This window comes from Mustelus asterias, unplaced genomic scaffold (genome assembly GCF_964213995.1).
Source record: "Mustelus asterias unplaced genomic scaffold, sMusAst1.hap1.1 HAP1_SCAFFOLD_107, whole genome shotgun sequence".
NCBI lineage: Eukaryota > Metazoa > Chordata > Chondrichthyes > Carcharhiniformes > Triakidae > Mustelus > Mustelus asterias.
In genome coordinates this window covers 95,223-115,146 of record NW_027590151.1, presented here as the reverse complement: position 1 = coordinate 115,146, position 19,924 = coordinate 95,223, and the positions used below count along the sequence as shown (strand labels likewise).

Here is a 19,924-nt window from a genome sequence, read left to right as displayed (position 1 = left end):
AAATGAATAAACTTAAATAATGTTTTGATTCTAATTGTTAAGTTTAATGGGATAATGGAAGCAAATTTAAATTACGTGTAATTTGTTTGAAATCAATATGCATTAAAGAATGTTGATAACACCGGATAACATTCCATCCGGTAACACTTGATGGATATATAGATGTACGCGACACGTTTTTTACACAGACAGTGGTGGGTGCCTGGAACTCATCGGGAGATGCAGTGGAAGCAGATACGATGGTGAGTTTTAAGGGGCGTCTGGACAAATACATGAATAGGATGGGAATAGGGGGATGTGGTCCCCGGAAGGGTAAGGGGTTTTAGTTCAGTTGGGCAGCATGGTCGATGCAGGCTTGGAGGGCCGAAGGGCCTGTTCCTGAGCTGTAATTTTCTTTGGTCTTTTGTTCTTATATATTTAATGACACCTCAGGGCCCATTGCCAACCCACAACTGTTTGCCTATGAATGCTGATGGGGTCAAAACAGTGAAAACTACGTCTCTGGGTGGTCTTAAACTGATGTGGAGATGCCGGCGTTGGACTGGGGTGAACACAGCAAGAGTTTTAACAACACCAGGTTAAAGTCCAACAGGTTTATTTGGTAGCAAATACCATTAGCTTGAGAGCACATTTCCACTCCATCTGACGAAGGAGCAGCACTCCGAAAGCTAATGGTATTTGCTACCAAATAAACCTGTTGGACTTTAACCTGGTGTTGTTCAAACTCTTGCTGTGGTCTTAAACTACCAACTTTTCAGTTAACAGCTGAACGCGCTGACTAATTGCGCCACAGAGACTGGCAAAACAGCTGCTAAAGATATTCTAAACCAGGGTGCCAATGACCCAAATTCTATTTCTGCAAAACCTGTTCCAGAACTACAGCATGACCGCAGCGTTTACAATTCTATATAAGTCTCTTTGGTTATGTTGATCCCGCAGAATCCCGCAGGATATAATACTTTCCACTCAATCACAAATAACATCATTCACAGCTGCACCGCCTTCCCAACATTGTGACCCATTTCCCTCAGGATTTCTTCCAGTATTTAATATTTTCCTGGTTTTCTCATCATTTTGAAATGAGATTCTCTTCAATGTACAACACAAATGGAATTGCAAATCTGACGGACAAACAATGGAAACCAATTCACTGGGTAACAGAAATCCCACACTGCTCATTTCCAGATTCACAACACTCAGCTTTTCAGTCAAATGAACGAATTTATGACTGAAAAGTTTTGGAAAGTTGGTAAAAATATTGTTTGTGACTTACTCGGGTATTGTGTAAATGCTGTTTGAATATTCAGTGAGGGCACTATAATCGATCAACTTTTTGATGAGTGTTTGGTCGGTGCATTGTTATGTTTCACACCGTTTGGAGTATCCTGTGTCCCAGGGATGGGCAGTAAGCCGCTGATTGAAGCTGCAGTTGCCACTTTCTGCTGGCAGCGGATGGGTGATTGGAGAGTGCGTGGTAAGGTCCTGCTGCTTGTCCCTGTCCCACTCACTGTGGAACTGGGGTAGAGAGAATCATTGATCGTTTTGTTTCCCCGTCTATGTTGCATTATAGGAAGGATGTGGAAGCATTGGAAAGGGTGCAGAGGAGATTTACTAGGATGTTGCCTGGTATGGTGGGAAGGTTTTATGAGGAAAGGCTGAGAGACTTGAGGTTGTTTTCGTTAGAGAGAAGAAGGTTAAGAGGTGACTTAATAGAGGCGTACAAGATGATCAGAGGATGAGATAGGGTGGATAGTGAGAGCATTTTTCCTCAGATGGTGATAGCTAGCACGAGGGGACATAGCTTTAAATTGAGGGGTGATAGATATAGGACAGATGTCAGAGGTAGATTCTTCACTCAGAGAGTAGTAAGGGCGTGGAATTCCCTGCCTGCAGCAGGAGTGGACTTGCCAACATTAAGGGTATTTAAATGGTCATTGGATAAACATATGGATGATATTGGAATAGTGTAGGTTAGATGGGCTTTAGATTGGTTTCACTGGTCGGCGCAACATCGAGGGCTGAAGGGCCTGTACTGCGCTGTAATGTTCTATGTTCTATGAATCAGGGCAGCACTTACTCAGTTAATGGTAGGGCGTTGAGGAGAGTTACAGAACAAAGAGGTCGAGAGGTACATGTTCAGAGCTCCTTGAAAGTGAGGTCACAAGATGGACAGTGGTGAAGAAGGTGGGAGGGGTTTGGGGTGGGTGGGGGGGGTGGGAGCGTGGGGAGGGGTGGGGGTGGGATGGGGTTGGGGGGGGTTGGGGGATTGGGGGGTGCGGGGGATGGGGTTGGGGGGGGTGAGGGTGGGGTGGGGGTTGGGGAGCAGCGTCGTGAGGCGACCATGTTCCAGACAGTGAATCCGCACGAGGGACGACTCGGTGGGAGGCACGAGGGAGTCCCCCGCCTCGCTCTGGGCAGACTCCAAAAGTGCCCCCGTGCCCACCACCGAGCCGCTGACCTCCTCAGCGCAGTCACCCCTCGACTCCGAGTACCCCGCCGCAGGACGTACGGCGGGCGGCACGGAGCCGCCAACTCGTCCCAACCCCTCCCCGATCCCACCCCCAGGATCGGCGGAGGAGGGGTTCCCCCGGGCTCAGCTTCCCCGGTTTGCAGGCCCGCGTGCAGCGGCGACTCAGTCCCCCGCTCCGCCCCAGACACTTGGACACCCCCCAGGTCCGGTACAACCTCCGGATTAAGGTCGGGGATGTCCAGCGTCCAAGGTCGGGACGGAGAGGACGAGTGGACCATTTCCTCGCCACCGCCGCACGGGGACACGAACATTGGGGTGTCGCCCCAGTCCCCCGACATACTGAAAAAGAACTCCGGGTTGTAATCGGCCGGGTGGAACGGATACTAAACCCTCCCTCCAGGACCTCCTCCCGGGTCAGGCAGACAAATGGAGAAATGGACAAAAAGGAGTAGACATGGCGGAGGGAGGGGTCCCAAAGGTCAAGCGGGATCGGCACCACCCCGGACCTGACCTCCCCCAGTGGATGGAGGTGGGGGAGGAGGAGCTCACCGGGTAGAAAGGGCGGGACGTTCGAGATGATGATCTTATGGGCGGTGGCCTCCAATGTATCCACCGCCAGGAACGCCCCACCCACCATGACCCCCCTCTCCAGGGCGAGGTGGACCGCCCGCTCGGCCTTCAAAAAGAATACGGCCCGGCCGTACATCTTAGAGGCCGCGACAATGGCTCAGGGGCCGACAACCCCAGCCATTGCCTTGACACAGGCCTCGATGGACATGTCGGGGTGGGCGTAGCACTTAACCCCGAGCTGCCGCGTGAGCAACGAAAAAGGAGCGGCGGGGGTTCTGGTAGCCGCCACGCCCGCATAGGTGGGCCGAGAAGGCTCTGCCATCGACGACGCTGGCGATGCCTCCATTGTAATCAAGGGAGTGCTATGCCCACCCCGAGACTGCCCAGAAGCACGGCAGGGTGTATAAGGGGAGGGAAAAATAAGGGAGGGTAGGGTAGGTGGATGGGGGTCTAGGTGCTCTCTCCCCGGAGAGGAGAGAGGAGGTCGGAGGAGCAGGAGGGAGGACGAGGGACAAGGCACGGAGGGGGGCCGGTGCCCCAGTCAGGGGGAAAGAGGGGAGGGGGTGCCGGTGTTGGGGGCAGCAGCAGTGGGTGGGGGACTTTACTCCTCCAGCCCTTTCGGGCGCAAACAATTCAAGTCCGGGGTGTCTTCACCCCCCCCTCCCCTTCCCCCCCCCCCTCCCCTCCCCCCCCCCCTCCCCCCCCCCCCCCCCCCCCACTGCAGATGGAAAAAACAGTCTGAATTTACTTCACCCCCCCATCCCTTTCAGGCACCGACCTTCTGATGATGAGGGCACCAGCCCAACCACTCAGTCCCTAGATGTTGAAACATGCAGTCCTCCCTCCCATAGATGGAAAGAAAAAAGAAAGAAAGTCACTCCGTGTCCTCTCTCCCTCCAAGGAGAGAGCACCCTCCAGTGGATGGACGGACGGCAGGCAGGTAGGCCAGACGGCAGGCAGGCAGGCCAGACGGCAGGCAGGCCGGCCAGAAAACAGGCAGGCAGGCAGGCCAGACGGCAGGCAGGCAGGCCAGACGACAGGCAGGCAGGCCAGATGACAGCAGGCAGGCAGGCAACAGCTCACCTTCCTCCCCCTTCCCACTTTCAGATGCTGGAATGACCAAATTAACATTTCTGCCCGGTTCTGACCCAGGGACCTTTCGCGTGTCAGGCAAATGTGACAACCACTTCACTACAGAAACAACCTCTCTGATGTTGGAGACAGGAGGAAGTTTCAATCTGTCTGAAGCTCAATCTTCATTCACACAAAGCCCGCGCTCTGATCAGCTGGAGGACCAGAGTCCTACCGGTCCTTCAACTCTTCCTATTAATCAACACCTCAGAAGGTCAGGGGGTGGGATCTGCCCTGCAATTCACAGCTTCCCCCTCCCTTGGACATGCGCAGTCCTGGGCCGGGGGGAGGGGGAGATCACCGAGCGGCTTCTCGCTCTGGCCGGAGCCATCAGCCGGTTGCCTGGAAACCTTGGCTCGATGTGGTGCAGGGGGAGGGGAACAATGGGTGGGGGCGGGGCTCCCGGGTCCGCGCGCCCGGGCTTGCTCACTGGAACCTGGGGCGTCACCGCGGAGCAGAGAGATTCCTATTGGCTGATTCAGGCAGGACTCCATTGTGACATCACAAAGGGGAAGTTGGCCAATGATGATGTAATTTAAACAATGCCTGAGATCACTTCACTTCTTGGTCAGACCCCCTTTTCAGTCCAGTGCTACTAGGAGTTTACCGTCAATTCAACAACTATTGGGTTACAAGTCCCTCACAGTTCTGATCACAAATTTATGATAAAATAATTCAAATAATGCATGAGAACGCTTCTTACCGAACTACCGACCACTGTTTGTTGATTGATCAGACCCCCTTTTTACACATTCAGGAATCTCAGCCACTGAACACCAGCCGGTCCTGGAATAAGTTTAATTCTAACTCATTCTGAGTAAATATTCTCACCAGGTCCTCTTTCGGAGCCCTGCTAAGCAGCTTTAATGGTTCATGATTGCAGAAACTGAGCAGTCACAGGAACGTGGTCAAGATAGTCCAATCCCATAATGCCTCACATTTAATCTGCAGTCCTTCAGTTATAACAGAATATGTGGCTGTCTGTAGCTGCCTCGGCCACGATCAGCACCAACACTGCCTTCTTGAACTGCTACAATGCCGAAGGTGGAAGTACATCCACAGTGCTGTTAGGGAGGGATTTCCAGCTACACATTCCACACTTCCTCTAGACTGTGGGTGGATGTGAGATTGATACATTTCATTCAACTGCACCCAAGCTGAGTTATTCAAATCCCTTTATTGTACGTGACAATATATTCATGATTTCTTCAAAACAGAAATTAAACATTCCCATTTGATTTCAGGTATTAACATATTCTGTTGGTTTGTTCTTTATTGTCGATGTTAGGCTGGGGTTGTTCCCCTTGGAGCAAAGGAGGTTGAGGGGAGATTTGATAAAGGTGGACGAGATTCTGACAGGTTGAGATAAGGTGGACAAAGAAAAGCTGTTCCCATTAGCTGATGGGAGAAGGACGAGGGGGGACACAGATTTATGGTTTTGGGTCAGAGATGCAGGGGGCAGGGGGGCGCAGATGTGAGGAAGAATATTTTGATGTAGTGAATGGTAATGACCTGGAACTCGCTGCCTACGAGGGTGGAGGAAGTGGAGACAATAAACAAGAACAAAGGAAATTGGATGGGCATTGGGAAGTTTCAAACAGAAATACTGACTAAATATCTCTGAACTTCCTCACACCCTGTCACTCTGTGATCCTTGTGAAATTTAAAACAAGGTATTCGCAACAAGACTCAAAGAGCATCAGCCCACTGGAGGCAGTTGTGAGACCGGCCACTCCAGCAGAAAGAAACCCTCCGACCCTCCCCATTGACTAACTGTGAGAATGAACAAAATGCAGTCCTGGATGTAACTGAGAGCAGAAACAATAACAGCAGAATCCCACCCCCTGGAATCACTCATGAACTTTTTGGTGTCTCAGCAGATTAGATAATTGACTGAATCCCTTCCCACACTGAGAGCAGGTGAATGGTCTCTCCCCAGTGTGAATGTGCTGGTGTATCTGCAGGTCAGATAACTGACTGAATCCCTTCCCACACGGAGAGCAGGTGAACGGTCTCTCCCCAGTGTGAACTCGCTGGTGTCTCCGCAGGGTGGATAAATGAGTGAATCCCTTCCCACACTGAGAGCAGGTGAACGGCCTCTCCCCAGTGTGAACTCGCTGGTGTCTCCGCAGGGTGGATGAATCAGTGAATCCCTTCCCACACTGAGAGCAGGTGAACGGTCTCTCCCCAGTGTGAACACGCAGGTGCATCTGCAGGTCAGATAATCGACTGAACCCCTTCCCACACTGAGGGCAGGTGAATGGCCTCTCCCCAGTGTGAACTCGCTGGTGTGTCTGCAGGGTGGATAACCGAGTGAATCCCTTCCCACACTGAGAGCAGGTGAATGGTCTCTCCCCAGTGTGAACACGCTGGTGCGTCTGCAGGTTAGATAATTGACTGAACCCCTTCTCACACTGAGAGCATGTGAACGGCCTCTCCCCAGTGTGAACTCGCTGATGTGCCTGCAGGCTGGATAACTGACAGAATCCCTTCTCACACTGAGAGCAGGTGAACGGTTTCTCCCCAGTATGAATTCGCTGGTGTGTCTGCAGGACGGATAACTGAGTGAATCCCTTCCCACACTGAGAGCAGCTAAAGGGCCTCTCCCCAGTGTGAACTCGCTGGTGTGTCTGCAGTTGGGATAATCGAGTGAATCCCTCCCCACACTGAGAGCAAGTAAATGGTCTCTCCCCAGTGTGTACTCGCTGGTGTGTCTGCAGGCTGGATAAATGACTGAATCCCTCCCCACACTGAGAGCACATGAATGGTCTCTCCCCAGTGTGGCTGCGCCGATGAGCTTCCAGCTCTGATGGGGCTCTGTATCCCTTCCCACAGTCCGCACATTTCCACGGTTTCTCCATGGTGCAGGTGTCCTTTCCTCTCTTCAGTTGAAGACTCGTCCACACACAGAACAGTCTCCCCCCACTGTGAATGGTGTGATATTTATTCAGGCTGTGTAACTGGTTCAAGCTCAGTGCACTGGAACACACTCACTCCAGTGTGGCAGTGTGTTGGCACTTTTCCAGTCACACTGATGTTTGAAATCTTTTCAAGTCATCAGGCCGGACAACCATTTCTCCTCGATTCAAAGGCCGATGATATTCAGGTCCCAAGGAATGTGACTCTGTCAGATCTAGATGTGACGTTTGAGATTTCGGCCTGTGATTCCTCTTTCAGTATCCTGTAAAACAAGTTTACAGAGATCATCAGTGTCAGTGCAGGATGGAAATTCAGAACACGCAATTCTAGTTTCTGTGGAACATTCTTTCCTCTCTCCAGACTCGAAACATTGGCTCTATTCTCTCTCTATCTGGGGGATAGCGTGGGAAATGATGCTGCGGTAGATCAGCCAATTCTCAATGAATGGTTGCAGCAGTTCGATGGGCTGAATGGCCAACTGCAGCTCCTGTTTCTTATGATGTGTGTGTGGTGGACAGGAAGCAGTGAGCATGGATCTGTCAATCAGCCTCAATCAGCACCTTCAGGAGAATTGGGAGGGTGAATATTAGATACAGCAGAGTGAGAATGGAGGGAGAGTGTGTGGGATGGAGATTCACAGCTTTTGGAGAATGAGAGGAAAGAATACACTGACCCACACAGGCTCCTGGTTAAACAACTCAATTTAAAACATTGCATCTTTTTTTGCAAATCCTTCCATGACATTATCGTTCCCTGTTTCCAGCCACACAGATGTTTGAATCTTTTTCTACAGACACACTTACAATCAGGTTCTGATGAATGGAGTGACTCTGTCAGGTTTTGATCTGATGTCTGGTTTGAGTTTCCCTTCAAATTTTGTCATCAAATTTCCTGTAAAAAAAGATCATCACTGTCAGTCAAGAATAGAAATTAAGCGAGAAACATTTCTCTTGGGTTGAGTTTTCTGTGTGTAAATCCTCCCCTTCTCACTCCCTGTAAAAGGAGTTTCCAAAGTCCATCCCTGTCAGTCCCGGAGAGAAATTCACAACTTTCTCTCCTCCTGCTGACAGGGAGCAGCGCGCATGCGCGCTATTGCCCATCGCCCCGGGAAAGATGGCCTCCGTTAACTCGGGGCCTCCAAATCAGGCATCTGCGGTCGCGGCCCCGAATTGTACGAACGCGACACCGAGCAGTTATTATTCGGGTTTTCCTGTCTCCTCTGGGTGCTTATGAAGCCTCTCCACCCACCCCGCCGCCTCCATTACCCTCCAGAGTAAGCCGTTTCCCTGGAAACCCGGAGCCGATATAACCCCCTTGCTGCTCCTGCAGCAGCAACATACATTGCGCATGCGCAAAATCTGTTGAGCGGCTGGATCATATTCTGAATCACTGTGAATGCTGGGTAAGATAGCCACCATTGAAGTATGTTATTGCATTTTTAAAAATCATGTTTTGTGATTCACTTACGACTGAAGCCAAAGCACCAAGGTATAAAATGGTGCAGTGGTTAGCACTGCTGCTTCACAGCTCCAGGGTCCCGGGTTCGATTCCCGGCTTGGGTCACTGTCTGTGTGGAGTTTGCACATTCTCCTCGTATCTGCGTGAGTTTCCTCCGGGTGCTCCGGTTTCCTCCCACAGTCCAAAGATGTGCCGGTTAGGTTGATTGGCCAGGTTAAAAATTGCCCCTTAGAATCCTGGGATGCGTAGGTTGGAGGGATTAGTGGGTAAATATGTGGGGGTAGGGCCTGGGTGGGATTGTGGTCAGTGCAGACTCGATGGGCCGAATGGCCTCCTTCTGCACTGTGGGGTTTCTATGATTTCTATAATGAAAATAACTAATATAGCAGCTAGCTCCGTCCTGAGTTTAATTAATGTAAGAAGTCTCACAACACCAGGTTAAAGTCCAACAGGTTTATTTGGTAGTAAATAAACCTGTTGGACTTTAACCTGGTGATGTGAGACTTCTTACGGTGCTTACCCCAGTCCAACGCCGGCATCTCCACATCTGAGTTTAATTGATAGCAGAACTAACATCTACACCTGAAGATGAACTCCTTGGAGTGTCAGCTGGTGTAACGAACTGATTGATTTACCATCCACCCTCTCTCCACACACACACACGCACACACGGACTTGACAATAAGAATGAACTCATGATTGATCAAATCCTTTGAACTTTTAAATATGTTAACAGAACGGGAAATTGAATAAATCCATTTGCACACATAACATATCTGAATGGTCTCTTTCTGGTGTGGCTGTGCTGCTGTCAATAGGATAACTGACCACTTACATTCCAGGACTGACATTCTGCCCTGTTTCCAAGACCAATATTGAGAGGTGCTACAGTGGTTAGCACTGCTGTCTCACAGCACCAGGGACCTGGGTTCTATTCCCAGCTTGGGTCACGATCTGTGTGGAGTTTGCACGTTCTCCCTGTGTCTGCGTGGGTTTCCTCTGGGTGCTCTGGTTTCCTCCCACAGTCCAAAGTTAAGTGGATTGGCCATGCTAAAAATTGTCAAGGGGACTAGCTAGGGTTAATGCATGGGGTTATGGGGATAGGGCGTGGGTGGGATTGTGGTCGGTCCAGACTCGATGGGCTGAATGGCCTTCTTCTGCACTGTAGGATTTTTGTTCCTTGAAAAGGTACAAAATCGACTGCATGACTGCAAATAGTTTTATTTCCAAAACTGTATGAGAATTCCCACCTGACTCTTCATGGTATTGAGTCAAAGAAACTTTGTTAATTTTAAAAATGACCATGAATACTGCAGAGGCTTCTGCAACTCTTCCGATGTTGTTTTTTGTTAACTCAGATTTTTCATAAAGAGAATTGAGCAATCATTTGAAAGGAGAAATAATGCATGTTTTTATGAAGGGGAATGATATTAGGACTAATTGTACAACTGTTTGAAAATAAGCTAGCACAGACATGATGTGTCTGTGGGTAGAGATGTGTATTGTCTCCAGACAGGACAGCCACATCTCTTTAACCTGTGCTTAATGCTCCTTCCACCCACATTGTCTGTATCTTTAAGACCTGGTTGGCTGTAGGGATTCGCATTCTAATCAGTATTCTGTAACTTGATTTTGTGTCTCTGTGCCCTGTTTGAGAGCACATTTCCACTCCATCTGACGAAGGAGCAGCGCTCCGAAAGCTAATGGTATTTGCTACCAAATAAACCTGTTGGACTTTAACCTGGTGTTGTTAAAACTCTTACTGGGTTCAGTTCTCCAGCTCCTGTCTGCAGACTGACAATAAAACCAATGGGTCTTATTGGCGGTGTTGGGGCCTCCAGCGGGTGTTTGTGAATCCTCCCCGCCCACCTCCCAGGGTTTCCTTCCTTCCCAGAGATCAGAATCCTCATTGATTTGAGGCCAAAGTGTAACCTCTTATTTATTGTCCCCCTCCCCCATCCTCTGATGTGAACCATCCTCCAGTGGCTGAGCCAGGATGGGGCCGTTAACCTGGGCCTGTTCCCGGGAGGGAGGGAGGGAGGGAGGGAGGGAGGGAGAAGCCCCGCAGCTTCAAACCAGGGAGCTGACAATGATTCTGAAGGGTTTGCGGATCCACAAAGTGTTTCCAAATCCTCCCAGCCACCGCCTGACGCTGACTCCGCTTCTCCGGGACAAACAAGCGCCAAGGACAGCAATGACACTGCGCATGCTCCACATCACAATGCCCGGGGACTGATTGACGGCAGCTCCGGACCAATAGGAAGAGGGGGCGGGACTGGAGGACCGAGCGAGAGGGGCTGGTCCTCCAACCAATCGGAGTGAATGAGGGGCGGGACCTGAAGCATGCGCAGTGCGGGTAATGGCGACGGACGGACGGTTATAACTTGGAAGCGAGATCAATACGAGGTAGAGGGCGGCGCGCGGGGAATGATAAATGTGGCGGGTGGGTGGAGAGGCTTTGTAAACATGTTGTTCAAACCCAAACCCCGGAAATGAACTTCCCGGTCCCCCCCTTTGTACCAAATGGAGCGGCAGCTTGTAGTGTTAGACCCGGGCTGACTGCCGCCATTGAGGCTGCATGTGGGAGGTCGGCAGGGATTGTGATCGGAGAGTGAAGCCCTGACGTCACAATGGAATGGGTGAGAGTGTGACGTCACAATGGAATGGGTGAGAGTGTGACGTCACAATGGAATGGGTGAGGGTGTGACATCACAATGGAATGGGTGAGAGTGTGAGGTCACAATGGAATGGGTGAGGGTGTGACGTCACAATGGAATGGGTGAGGGTGTGATGTCACTATGGAATGGGTGACGGTTCCAGATGAGCTGAGACTGGGCTGGAGTCGGGCGATGGCACGGACATGTGGCCCGGTGGCACAGTGGTTAGTGCAGCTGCCTAACAGCGCCAGGGACCTGGGTTCAATTCCAGCCTCGGGTCGCTGTCTGTGCAGAGTTTCTACATTCTCCCCGTGTCTGTGTGGGTTTCCTCCGGGTGTTCCGGTTTCCTTCCACAGTCCAAAGATGTGCTGGTTAGACGGATTGGCCATGATAAATTGCCACTTGGTATCAGGGGGATTAACAGGTAAATATGTGGATAGGGCCTGGATGGGATTTTTGTCAGTGCAGGCTCGATGGGCTGAATGGCCTCCTTCTACACTGTATTTTATTATTCATTATTGTTAATTAATTACTATTAATGCTTCTATGAATGAAGGTGGTCTTGATGATGATGTGGACATGTGGCTGGAAGCTCATCTTGAGATGAACTATTTCACCCTGGTTGTGAACAGCCTGGTTCAGCCTCAGACAGTTGCCCGGAGGAGAGATAAAGTTGTTGGTGAGGGAGTGGAGTTTGTAGTGGGGACTGAACACAATGGGTTCAGTCTTCCCAGTATTTATATGAAATAAATTTCTGTTCTTTCAGTACTGGATGTCAGACAAGTCAGGATGGTGTGTGGGTTGGAGAGGAACTTGGAGCTGATGGTGTTCACAGGGTTTGGAAATTCTGTCAAAGTTCCTGTTGAGTTGTAGATGTATAAAATCTCTCTCCTCACCTCCGGCCTCTCCTACTTCTCTCTGTTTCCACTCAGAGTGTGGAGATGCCGGCGTTGGACTGGGGTAAGCACAGTAAGAAGTCTCACAACACCAGGTTAAAGTCCAACAGGTTTATTTGGGAGCACAAGCCACAAGCTTTTGGAGCTCTGCCCCTTCATCAGGTGAGTGGCAGTCGTGTTCTCAAACAGGGCATATAAAGACACAAACTCAATTTACAAGATAATGGTTGGAATGTGAGTCTTTACAGGTAATCAAGTCTTAAAGGTACAGACAATGTGAGTGGAGAGAGGATTAAGCACAGATTAAAGAGGTGTGTTTTGCAAGCATGTGGAGATGCAAGCGTTGGATTGAGGTAAACACAGTAAGTAGTCGAACAACACCAGGTTAAAGTCCAACAGGTATATTTGGTAGCAAACGCCACGAGCTTTCGGAGCGCTGCTCCTTCGTCAGATGAAGGACAGTTAGTGAGATTTTGCAAGCCCAGGCAAGTTGTGGGGGTTACAGATAGTGTGATATGAACCCAAGATCCCGGTTGAGGCCGTCCTCATGTGTGATTGACAGATCCATGCTCACTGCTTCCTGCCCTGGACGCAGAGTGCTGAAAATACTGCGGGTGCTGGAATCTGAAACAGAAACAGAAAATGCTAGAAATCTCGGCATCTGTGGAGAGAGAATAGAGTTAATACTTCCAGTCTGGATGATCACAGATGCTGCCAGACCTGCTGAGGTTTTCCAGCACTTCCTGTTTTTGATTAACTGAAGGTTCAGCAGGGAAAGAAGCAGCGAACTGAACACACTGAACCCAGGGGGAAGGGGTGACCCAGGATAAGGGACAAGCGCTGCTCAGTGAGGCTCTGCAAAGTCCAGCAACCCGTCCACATTGAGAGCTTAGAGCGCCATGGGGGAGGGGAAGGAGAAACTATTTGGGCACAGCAGGAGGTCACCCCTCCCCACACTCTGTGGTTCCACATCCCTCCCACACCTGGACAGGGTTGGCTCGAGGTGCAGGAAGCTGCAAGCTGAGAGGCTGAGCTGTGAACTGGGCCGGGTTGGGGGTTTGAGTGACAGTCCTGGGGCTATATCAGGACAGGAACAGCCACAGATTCCCCCTTTTTCCTGGGACGTTTCACTGGAGCTGTGTTGGTGAGTGTTTGTAATCTCTGTCTCACTGTCTCGGTAATGGGGGTGGGTTGTAGATTGCTGTGTGTGTTAGACTAAATAGCCTCTCCTCATGCTGCCAGTTCCAGTCTGCAGACTCCATTTCTCAGTCCAGTTTGCTGCTTTGTCTCTGTCTCTCTGTACTTTGCTGCAGTGCTCCACATTCTGAGCAACACCCAGCCCATTGTTATCACCCGAAATTTGCGGCAAACTTCCTTCACTGTGGCACAGTGGTTAGCACTGCTGCCTCACAGCGCCAGGATTCGACTCCAGCCATGGGTGTGTGACTGTCTGTGTGGAGTTTGCACAGTAAGAAGTCTCACAATATCAGGTTAAAGTCCAATAAGTTATTTGGAATCAATGCAAATTACTGCGGATTCTGGAATCTGAAACCAAAAGAGAAAATGCTGGAAAATCTCAGCAGGTCTGGCAGCATCTGTGAGGAGAGAAAAGAACTGACATTTTGAGTCCAGATGACCGTTTGTCAAAGCTGCTCCTTCATCAGCTCTCCAAAAGCTCGTGGTTCCAAATAACCTGGTGTTGTGAGACTTCTTACTGTGCCCACCCCAGTCCAACATCTTCACCTCAGGTGTGGAGTTTGCACAATCTCCCCCTGTCTGTGTGCATTTCCTCTGGGTGCTCTGGTTTCCTCTCACTGCCCAAAGATGTGCAGGTTAGGTGAATTGACCATGTTAAATTTGTCCCTTAGCGTCCCAAGATGTGTCGGGTCTAATTTGATTTATTATTGTTGCGTGTTATGGGATACAGTGAAAATTATTTCTTGCGTGTTATACAGAAAAAAAAATCATAACTTGGTAAAGTACAGAGGGGGGAAGGAAAAGAGTCGGGTACAGAATATATTGTTGTGGTTGCAGGCAGGGTGAAGAAAAAGTTCAGGATGGGGATTAGCAGAGTAAGTGCGTGGGGTTACTGGGACAGGAGGTGAGCCTGGGAAAGATGCTCTCAGAGTCAGTCGAGACTCGATGGGTAAAATGGCCTCTTTCTGCACTGTAAGGATTCGATGATTAGTGAATTGCGGTGAGCAACTTTTGAATAGAGGGGTTTCTGGGGTGCAGAGCATTGTGGGAAATGTGACCGCCATTAGTCAGTGCGTGACTCTAGATGTTTCATTATAGACTGAGGGCAAGTCAGCAACCTGAGCCCTCAATAATGTTTGTAACTCTCACAGGCTGCCTAGTCTGCTGAATATCTCGATGATCCTCAGTTCCTGGCCTCCTGCGTGTTTTTTTTTATTGTTGCTTCGGTCTGGATTCTATTCATCACCTGTCTCTATGGGTTTTCTCTCAATCCCCTTTTTTCTGTTTTGAATCAGTTTCACAGGGACTAGAAGGGGACGATTTGCAGTCAGGAAACTGAAAGTAAATATCATATCAGGAACTGCCAGAGTCGTCTAATTTATCATAACTGAATATCAGTGGATTTTGAACATGGAAGGAAAAAGCACTATTCCCAGTGGGGAGAATCCGTACACGGGTTCTGTGTGTGGACGAGGCTTCAGCCGATCCTCTGGCCTGTCAAAACTTAAGTGCAGTCACTCATTGGAAGAACTGTGGAAATGTGTGGACTGTGGGAAGGAATTTAATTCCCCATCCCAGCTGGAAACTCATCGGCGCAGTCACACTGGGGAGAGGCCGTTCACCTGCTCTGAGTGTGGGAAGGGATTCACTCAGTCATCCCACCTACTTACTCATCAGCGAGTTCACACGTCTGAGAGACCTTTTAAATGCTCAGACTGTGGGAAGTGCTTCAAAAGTTCTTGGGAACTGATGTCCCATCAACGTGTTCACACTGATGAGAGACCATTCAGGTGCTCCCACTGTGGGATTGGGTTCCAGCATTCACATAACCTTACTGTACACCAGCGAATTCACACTGGGGAGAGACCATTCACCTGCTCCGAGTGTGGAAAAGGATTCACTCGGTCATCCCAACTATTGACACACCAGCGAGTTCACACTGGGGAGAGACCTTTTAAATGCTCTGACTGTGGGAAGTGCTATAAAAGTTCTGATGAACTGATGTCCCATCAACGTGTTCACACTGATGAGAGACCGTTCAGATGCTCTCACTGCGGGGCTGGGTTCAAGCGATCATATGACCTCATTCCACACCAGCGCACCCACACTGGGGAAAGGCCATTCACCTGCTCCAAGTGTGGAAAGGGATTCACTCGGTCATCCCGCCTGCTGCAACACCAGCGAGTTCACACTGGGGAAAGGCCATTCAGCTGCTCCTACTGTGGGAAGGGATTCACTCGGTCATCCCACCTATTGACACACCAGCGTATTCACACTGGGGAGAGACCTTTTAAATGCTCTGACTGCGAGAAGTGCTATAAAAGTTCTGGTGAACTGCCTTCCCATCAACGTGTTCACACTGATGAGAGACCGTTCAGGTGCTCTCACTGTGAGGCTGGGTTCAGGCGATCATATGACCTCATTCTACACCAGCGCACCCACACTGGGGAAAGGCCATTCACCTGCTCTGAAAGTGGGAAGAGATTCACTCAGTCATCCTACCTGCTTAGACACCAAAGAATTCACTAGTAACCACGGTGATTGGAATCTGCTGTTAATCCTATCCAGGACTGTAATATGTTCATTGCGTTTGTTTTTGTTGATGTTAATGAACTCCAGCCAGTTGTACTGTTTAATATTCTGAATAAAAGTCAAATAAATTATCTTTGTGTTCAGTACTGTGAATCTTTTTAATATCATCAGCACAACTGAATTCCTTTTGAGTTGCTCTCCCATTGTCCCTCTCCCACCTTCACCTCCCCACAAGTGCTCATTGGGAATAAAACTCACAATCTTCTTTGTCACTAAGTTTGAGACAATCCAATCAGCTGCCTCTACTGCTTCCCTCCTTCCCCTAACCCACTGGAACAAACCTCCGCTAACGCTGCCCTTTGTCTGAGCTCTGAACTCTCATCTTTCTGCAGTTTCTCTCCTGCCTCCCCTCATGTCCTCTTAGAGCTCATCTTGCCCATGAGACCCATCTCTTGATCCCTCAATCCTATTCCCACTGAGCTACTGACAACACAACTTCTCCATATCAGCTGATATTGTCAATATCTTCCTCTCCTTCAAATCCGATATCATCACCCACTTCTCAATAAAATATCTTTGACACATGCCCTTGTAAACTACCATCCCATCTCCCTTTCCTCTCTAAAGTCCTTGAATGTTTTACCTTCCACATATTGTAACTTGTTTTCCCTTTATCATTGTGTATAGTAAAGTTTATTTTGTTTGTGCAGAATCTTTTGCCTTTATAGAAATCATAGAAACCCTACAGTGCAGAAGAAGGCCATTCGGCCCATCGAGTCTGCACCAACCACAATCCCACCCAGGCCCTACCCCCACATATTTACCTGCTAATCCCTCTAACCTACACATCCCAGGACTCTAAGGGGCAATTTTTAACCTGGCTAATCAACCTAACCCGCACATCTTTGGACTGTGGGAGGAAACCAGAGCACCCGGAGGAAACCCACGCAGACACGAGGAGAATGTGCAAACTCCACACAGACAGTGACCCGAGCCGGGAATCGAACCCGGGACCCTGGAGCTGTGAAGCAGCAGTGCTAACCACTGTGCTACCATGCCGTCACTTGTTAAGTATCTTGAATCTCCACCTTTGTCAATTTTATACAAACTCACCCAAATCTAAAAACTATTTTGTGGGAATTGGGGGAATAGAACAGAAGATGGGTTTCTGCTGCTCAGTTACAATCCCAGCTGATGTTACTTCTGGGCAGGAAGGTCCCAGAATAAAACCCTGGCTCAATTGACCGTAACTTTTGCCTTTTTGTTTTAGAAATGTGGATGAACAGAGTCACTGGACGGACAATGAGCTTTTAACAAAAACATCTTTTAAACATGAAAATACTGACAGTAACACAAGACTCCTTCATTCCACACAATCACAGTGAGGGAGCTCCCTCTAGTGGCGAAGTGAGGTAAATGGCCTCTGCCTGGGAGATCACTGAACCCTCAGGCTACTGAAGGGTTATTTTCAAACATAGAAACGTAGGAGGATTGTGCTGCTGTATTTTTCTTGTTCCTTTTTTTTATATTAACGCAGACGAATCCATTTAGAGAATTGAAACCAACCTCAGAAATAGCAACAGGCGAACTCGAAGACAAACACATTCACAGAAATGCACTCTCAGACAGACACAGGCAAACTCGCACACACAGACATGCAGACAGAAAAACACTCTGACTTCCACAAATACACACACACTCACAACACAGAGACAGACTGAGACCAATTTCAGTCCAAATCATCTGCTGGGCACTAAAATAATGTAAGAAGCCTCACAACACCAGGTTAAAGTCCAACAGGTTTATTTGGTGGCACAAGCTACTAGCTTTTGGAGTGCTGCTCCTTCATCAGGTAAGTGGGAGTTCTGTTCACAAACAGGGCATATAAAGACACAAACTCAATTTACAAAATAATTTACATAATTTACATAATCCTGTTCATAAGAACAGGATATGGCGCTCGACTCAACGATTGACAGTTCCGACGATAATAAATCAAATCAATACTTCTCCACTTTATGTGCTAACTCTCGGTTTCAATTTCAGACTACCTCTTGCCCTCCCTAGTGTCTCAACCCAAAATTTCAATCTTTATGCCTGAAGGCGAACTGTTTTGCTAATGGGGCATCAATATATAATCTAGTGACTACCCACATGTGCTTTGTTTCTGGGTGCAGTCACTCCCACCTCCACCTTTCATCCCAGTCCCAGGAGTTTGGAGACTGGGCTCCAGAGGAGTAATGGCGGCCGCATCCCCCACAATGCCTCGCGTTGGAGAAATCGCTCAATAGCCCGGGCTCGGATCTGCGCATGTCCAAGGGAAAGGGGAATCTGCGCATGTGCGGAAATGTTTCTGAACCCTGCTGAGATGTTCACCAATGGAAATCTTTGGAAGACCGGAAGGACTCTGGTCCTCCAGCCAATCAGAGCGCGGTCTTTGTGACAATGCAGGTTGAGCTTCAGACGGACTCAAACTTCCTCCAAAGAGGCCAAGATCTGTGAGTAAAACACTTTCCTTTCTCCCCTTTCCATTTCTTTTCTCATTCTGGGGGAAATTGGGGACTTGCAGCAACTGAAGGGAAAGGAAGTGAATCCAGGGAGGGTGCAGACTCTGGAAAGGTTGGCCCAGGTCTCTCTCTCTCTTAAAGACATTGACATCCTTTGCTCCCTCAACTTGACACATTTATTTGTCTGGCTAAAAGGATGGTCTCGTTCCTAATGTTCACAATTAAAGGGCTGGTTTCTTCAGGAGATAGTTGACATTTAAGTGGAATATAGTAAGGTTTGGCATGTTTGGATATGTTTGGTGTAATCTGGTGTAAATTTATGATTCTTTGTGGGACAGTAATTTTATATAGGTCAGTGTTATGTCTAGTTTTGTTGTTAGGTACATATTAGATATATTATTTATGGTTCTGTGATAAATTTCATTTATTGTTATTTCAAATTTGTAATATGGCACTGTGGTGACATACATTTCCAGTCATTGATTAATTACAGCACAGAAGATGTTCATTCGAGTCTGTGCTGACTCTCTGTCGAGCAATCCAGCCAGTCCCATTCTCCCGCTGTACCCTTGTATCTCTGCAAGATTATTTCCTTCAGTTGTCCATCCAGTTGAGTTTGAAATCTTGGATCATCTCTAATTCCAGCATTCTCATAAGCAGCGAGTTTGTGTTTGTGAACACTCAGCACCTCAATGAAGTTCTTACTGACATGGTCATGAATCTCTGAGCAAGTAATACAGCAGTGTTTATTCAACACATGTTTTCCTCCAGAATCTGTACCTATGGGTTGTGTTTGTATTGAGTCTAGCAGTCTGCATCAAGGTTTTCAGGTCTCCAGGTCAGGAAGCAGTGAGTAGGGGTCTGCCACTCAGCATCAATCAGCACCTTCAGGAGAATTGTGAGGGTGTATATTAGATACAGCCGAGTGAGAGCAGAGGGAATATGTGAGATTGAGGTTTACAACTTTTGGTGAACAAAATAGGAATGAATGTTCAACTGAAACTAGAATCGTGTGTTCTGAATTTCTCTGCTGTACTGACAGTGCTGACTTTTCTAAATTCCTTTTACAGGTTTTGAGAAGGAGAAGATTTGCGATAGAAATCTGAAACCAAATGTCACACCGAGACCTGACACATTCACTCGATTCAAAAGGACCTGAATATCATCGCTCTTTCAGTCTCGAATTGAGTTGAAGTATGTACAGATGGAGGGTGTTGATTGGATCATTATATGAGTGTGTATGAAAAAAGCGTGTATAAAGAAATGGTGTTCTGTCTGCGTCAAAAGGTTTAAATATGTGACTGGAAAAGCATCGAGACACACATATGAGTGAGAGTGTACCAGCAAACTGACTGTGGAAAGACCATTAACCAATTACACACCCTGAAAGAGATATCACACCATTCACAGCGAGGAGAAACCAGACTCGTTTTGTGTGTGTGGACAAGGCTTCAATTGATCATCAAACCTGGAGAGACACAAGGACACCCGCACCATGGAGAAACCGTGGAAATGTGGAGATTGTGGGAAGGGATTCAAAGCCCCATCTCAACTGGAAATTCACCGACACATCCACACTGGGAAAAG

General features: G+C 48.6%; 3 protein-coding genes across 3 annotated transcripts in view; 1 reads left to right on the top strand and 2 right to left on the bottom strand.

Moving 5' to 3' along the window:
- The window catches only part of LOC144484436 (uncharacterized), an 89,509-nt gene that overhangs the window by 28,884 nt on the left and 40,701 nt on the right, over positions 1–19,924 (bottom strand). The window lies entirely within an intron of this gene.
- Positions 1–19,924, bottom strand: part of LOC144484438 (uncharacterized) — a 156,495-nt gene that overhangs the window by 119,122 nt on the left and 17,449 nt on the right. Inside the window, exon 4 of the mRNA XM_078202970.1 lies at positions 6,034–6,968. Within this exon, the coding sequence (XP_078059096.1) occupies positions 6,034–6,968 (935 nt within the window). The remainder of the gene's footprint in view (positions 1–6,033; positions 6,969–19,924) is intronic.
- LOC144484428 (uncharacterized) lies at positions 12,428–18,071 on the top strand. Its single transcript, XM_078202961.1, has 3 exons — positions 12,428–12,463; positions 14,808–15,751; positions 18,008–18,071. Exons 1-3 carry the CDS (start codon positions 12,428–12,430, stop codon positions 18,069–18,071), a joined length of 1,044 nt encoding a protein of 347 aa, XP_078059087.1.

Excerpts from the sequence above, each read along its gene's own strand:
- LOC144484428 (XM_078202961.1), top strand. The coding sequence starts at position 12,428 with ATGTGGAGATGCAAGCGTTGGATTGAGGTAAACACA. Across the intron at positions 12,464-14,807 it reads GTTGGATTGAGGTAAACACA|TGCAGTCACTCATTGGAAGA; the intron begins GTAAGTAGTCGA and ends TCAAAACTTAAG. Across the intron at positions 15,752-18,007 it reads CGCACCCACACTGGGGAAAG|TCACTCCCACCTCCACCTTT; the intron begins GCCATTCACCTG and ends TTCTGGGTGCAG.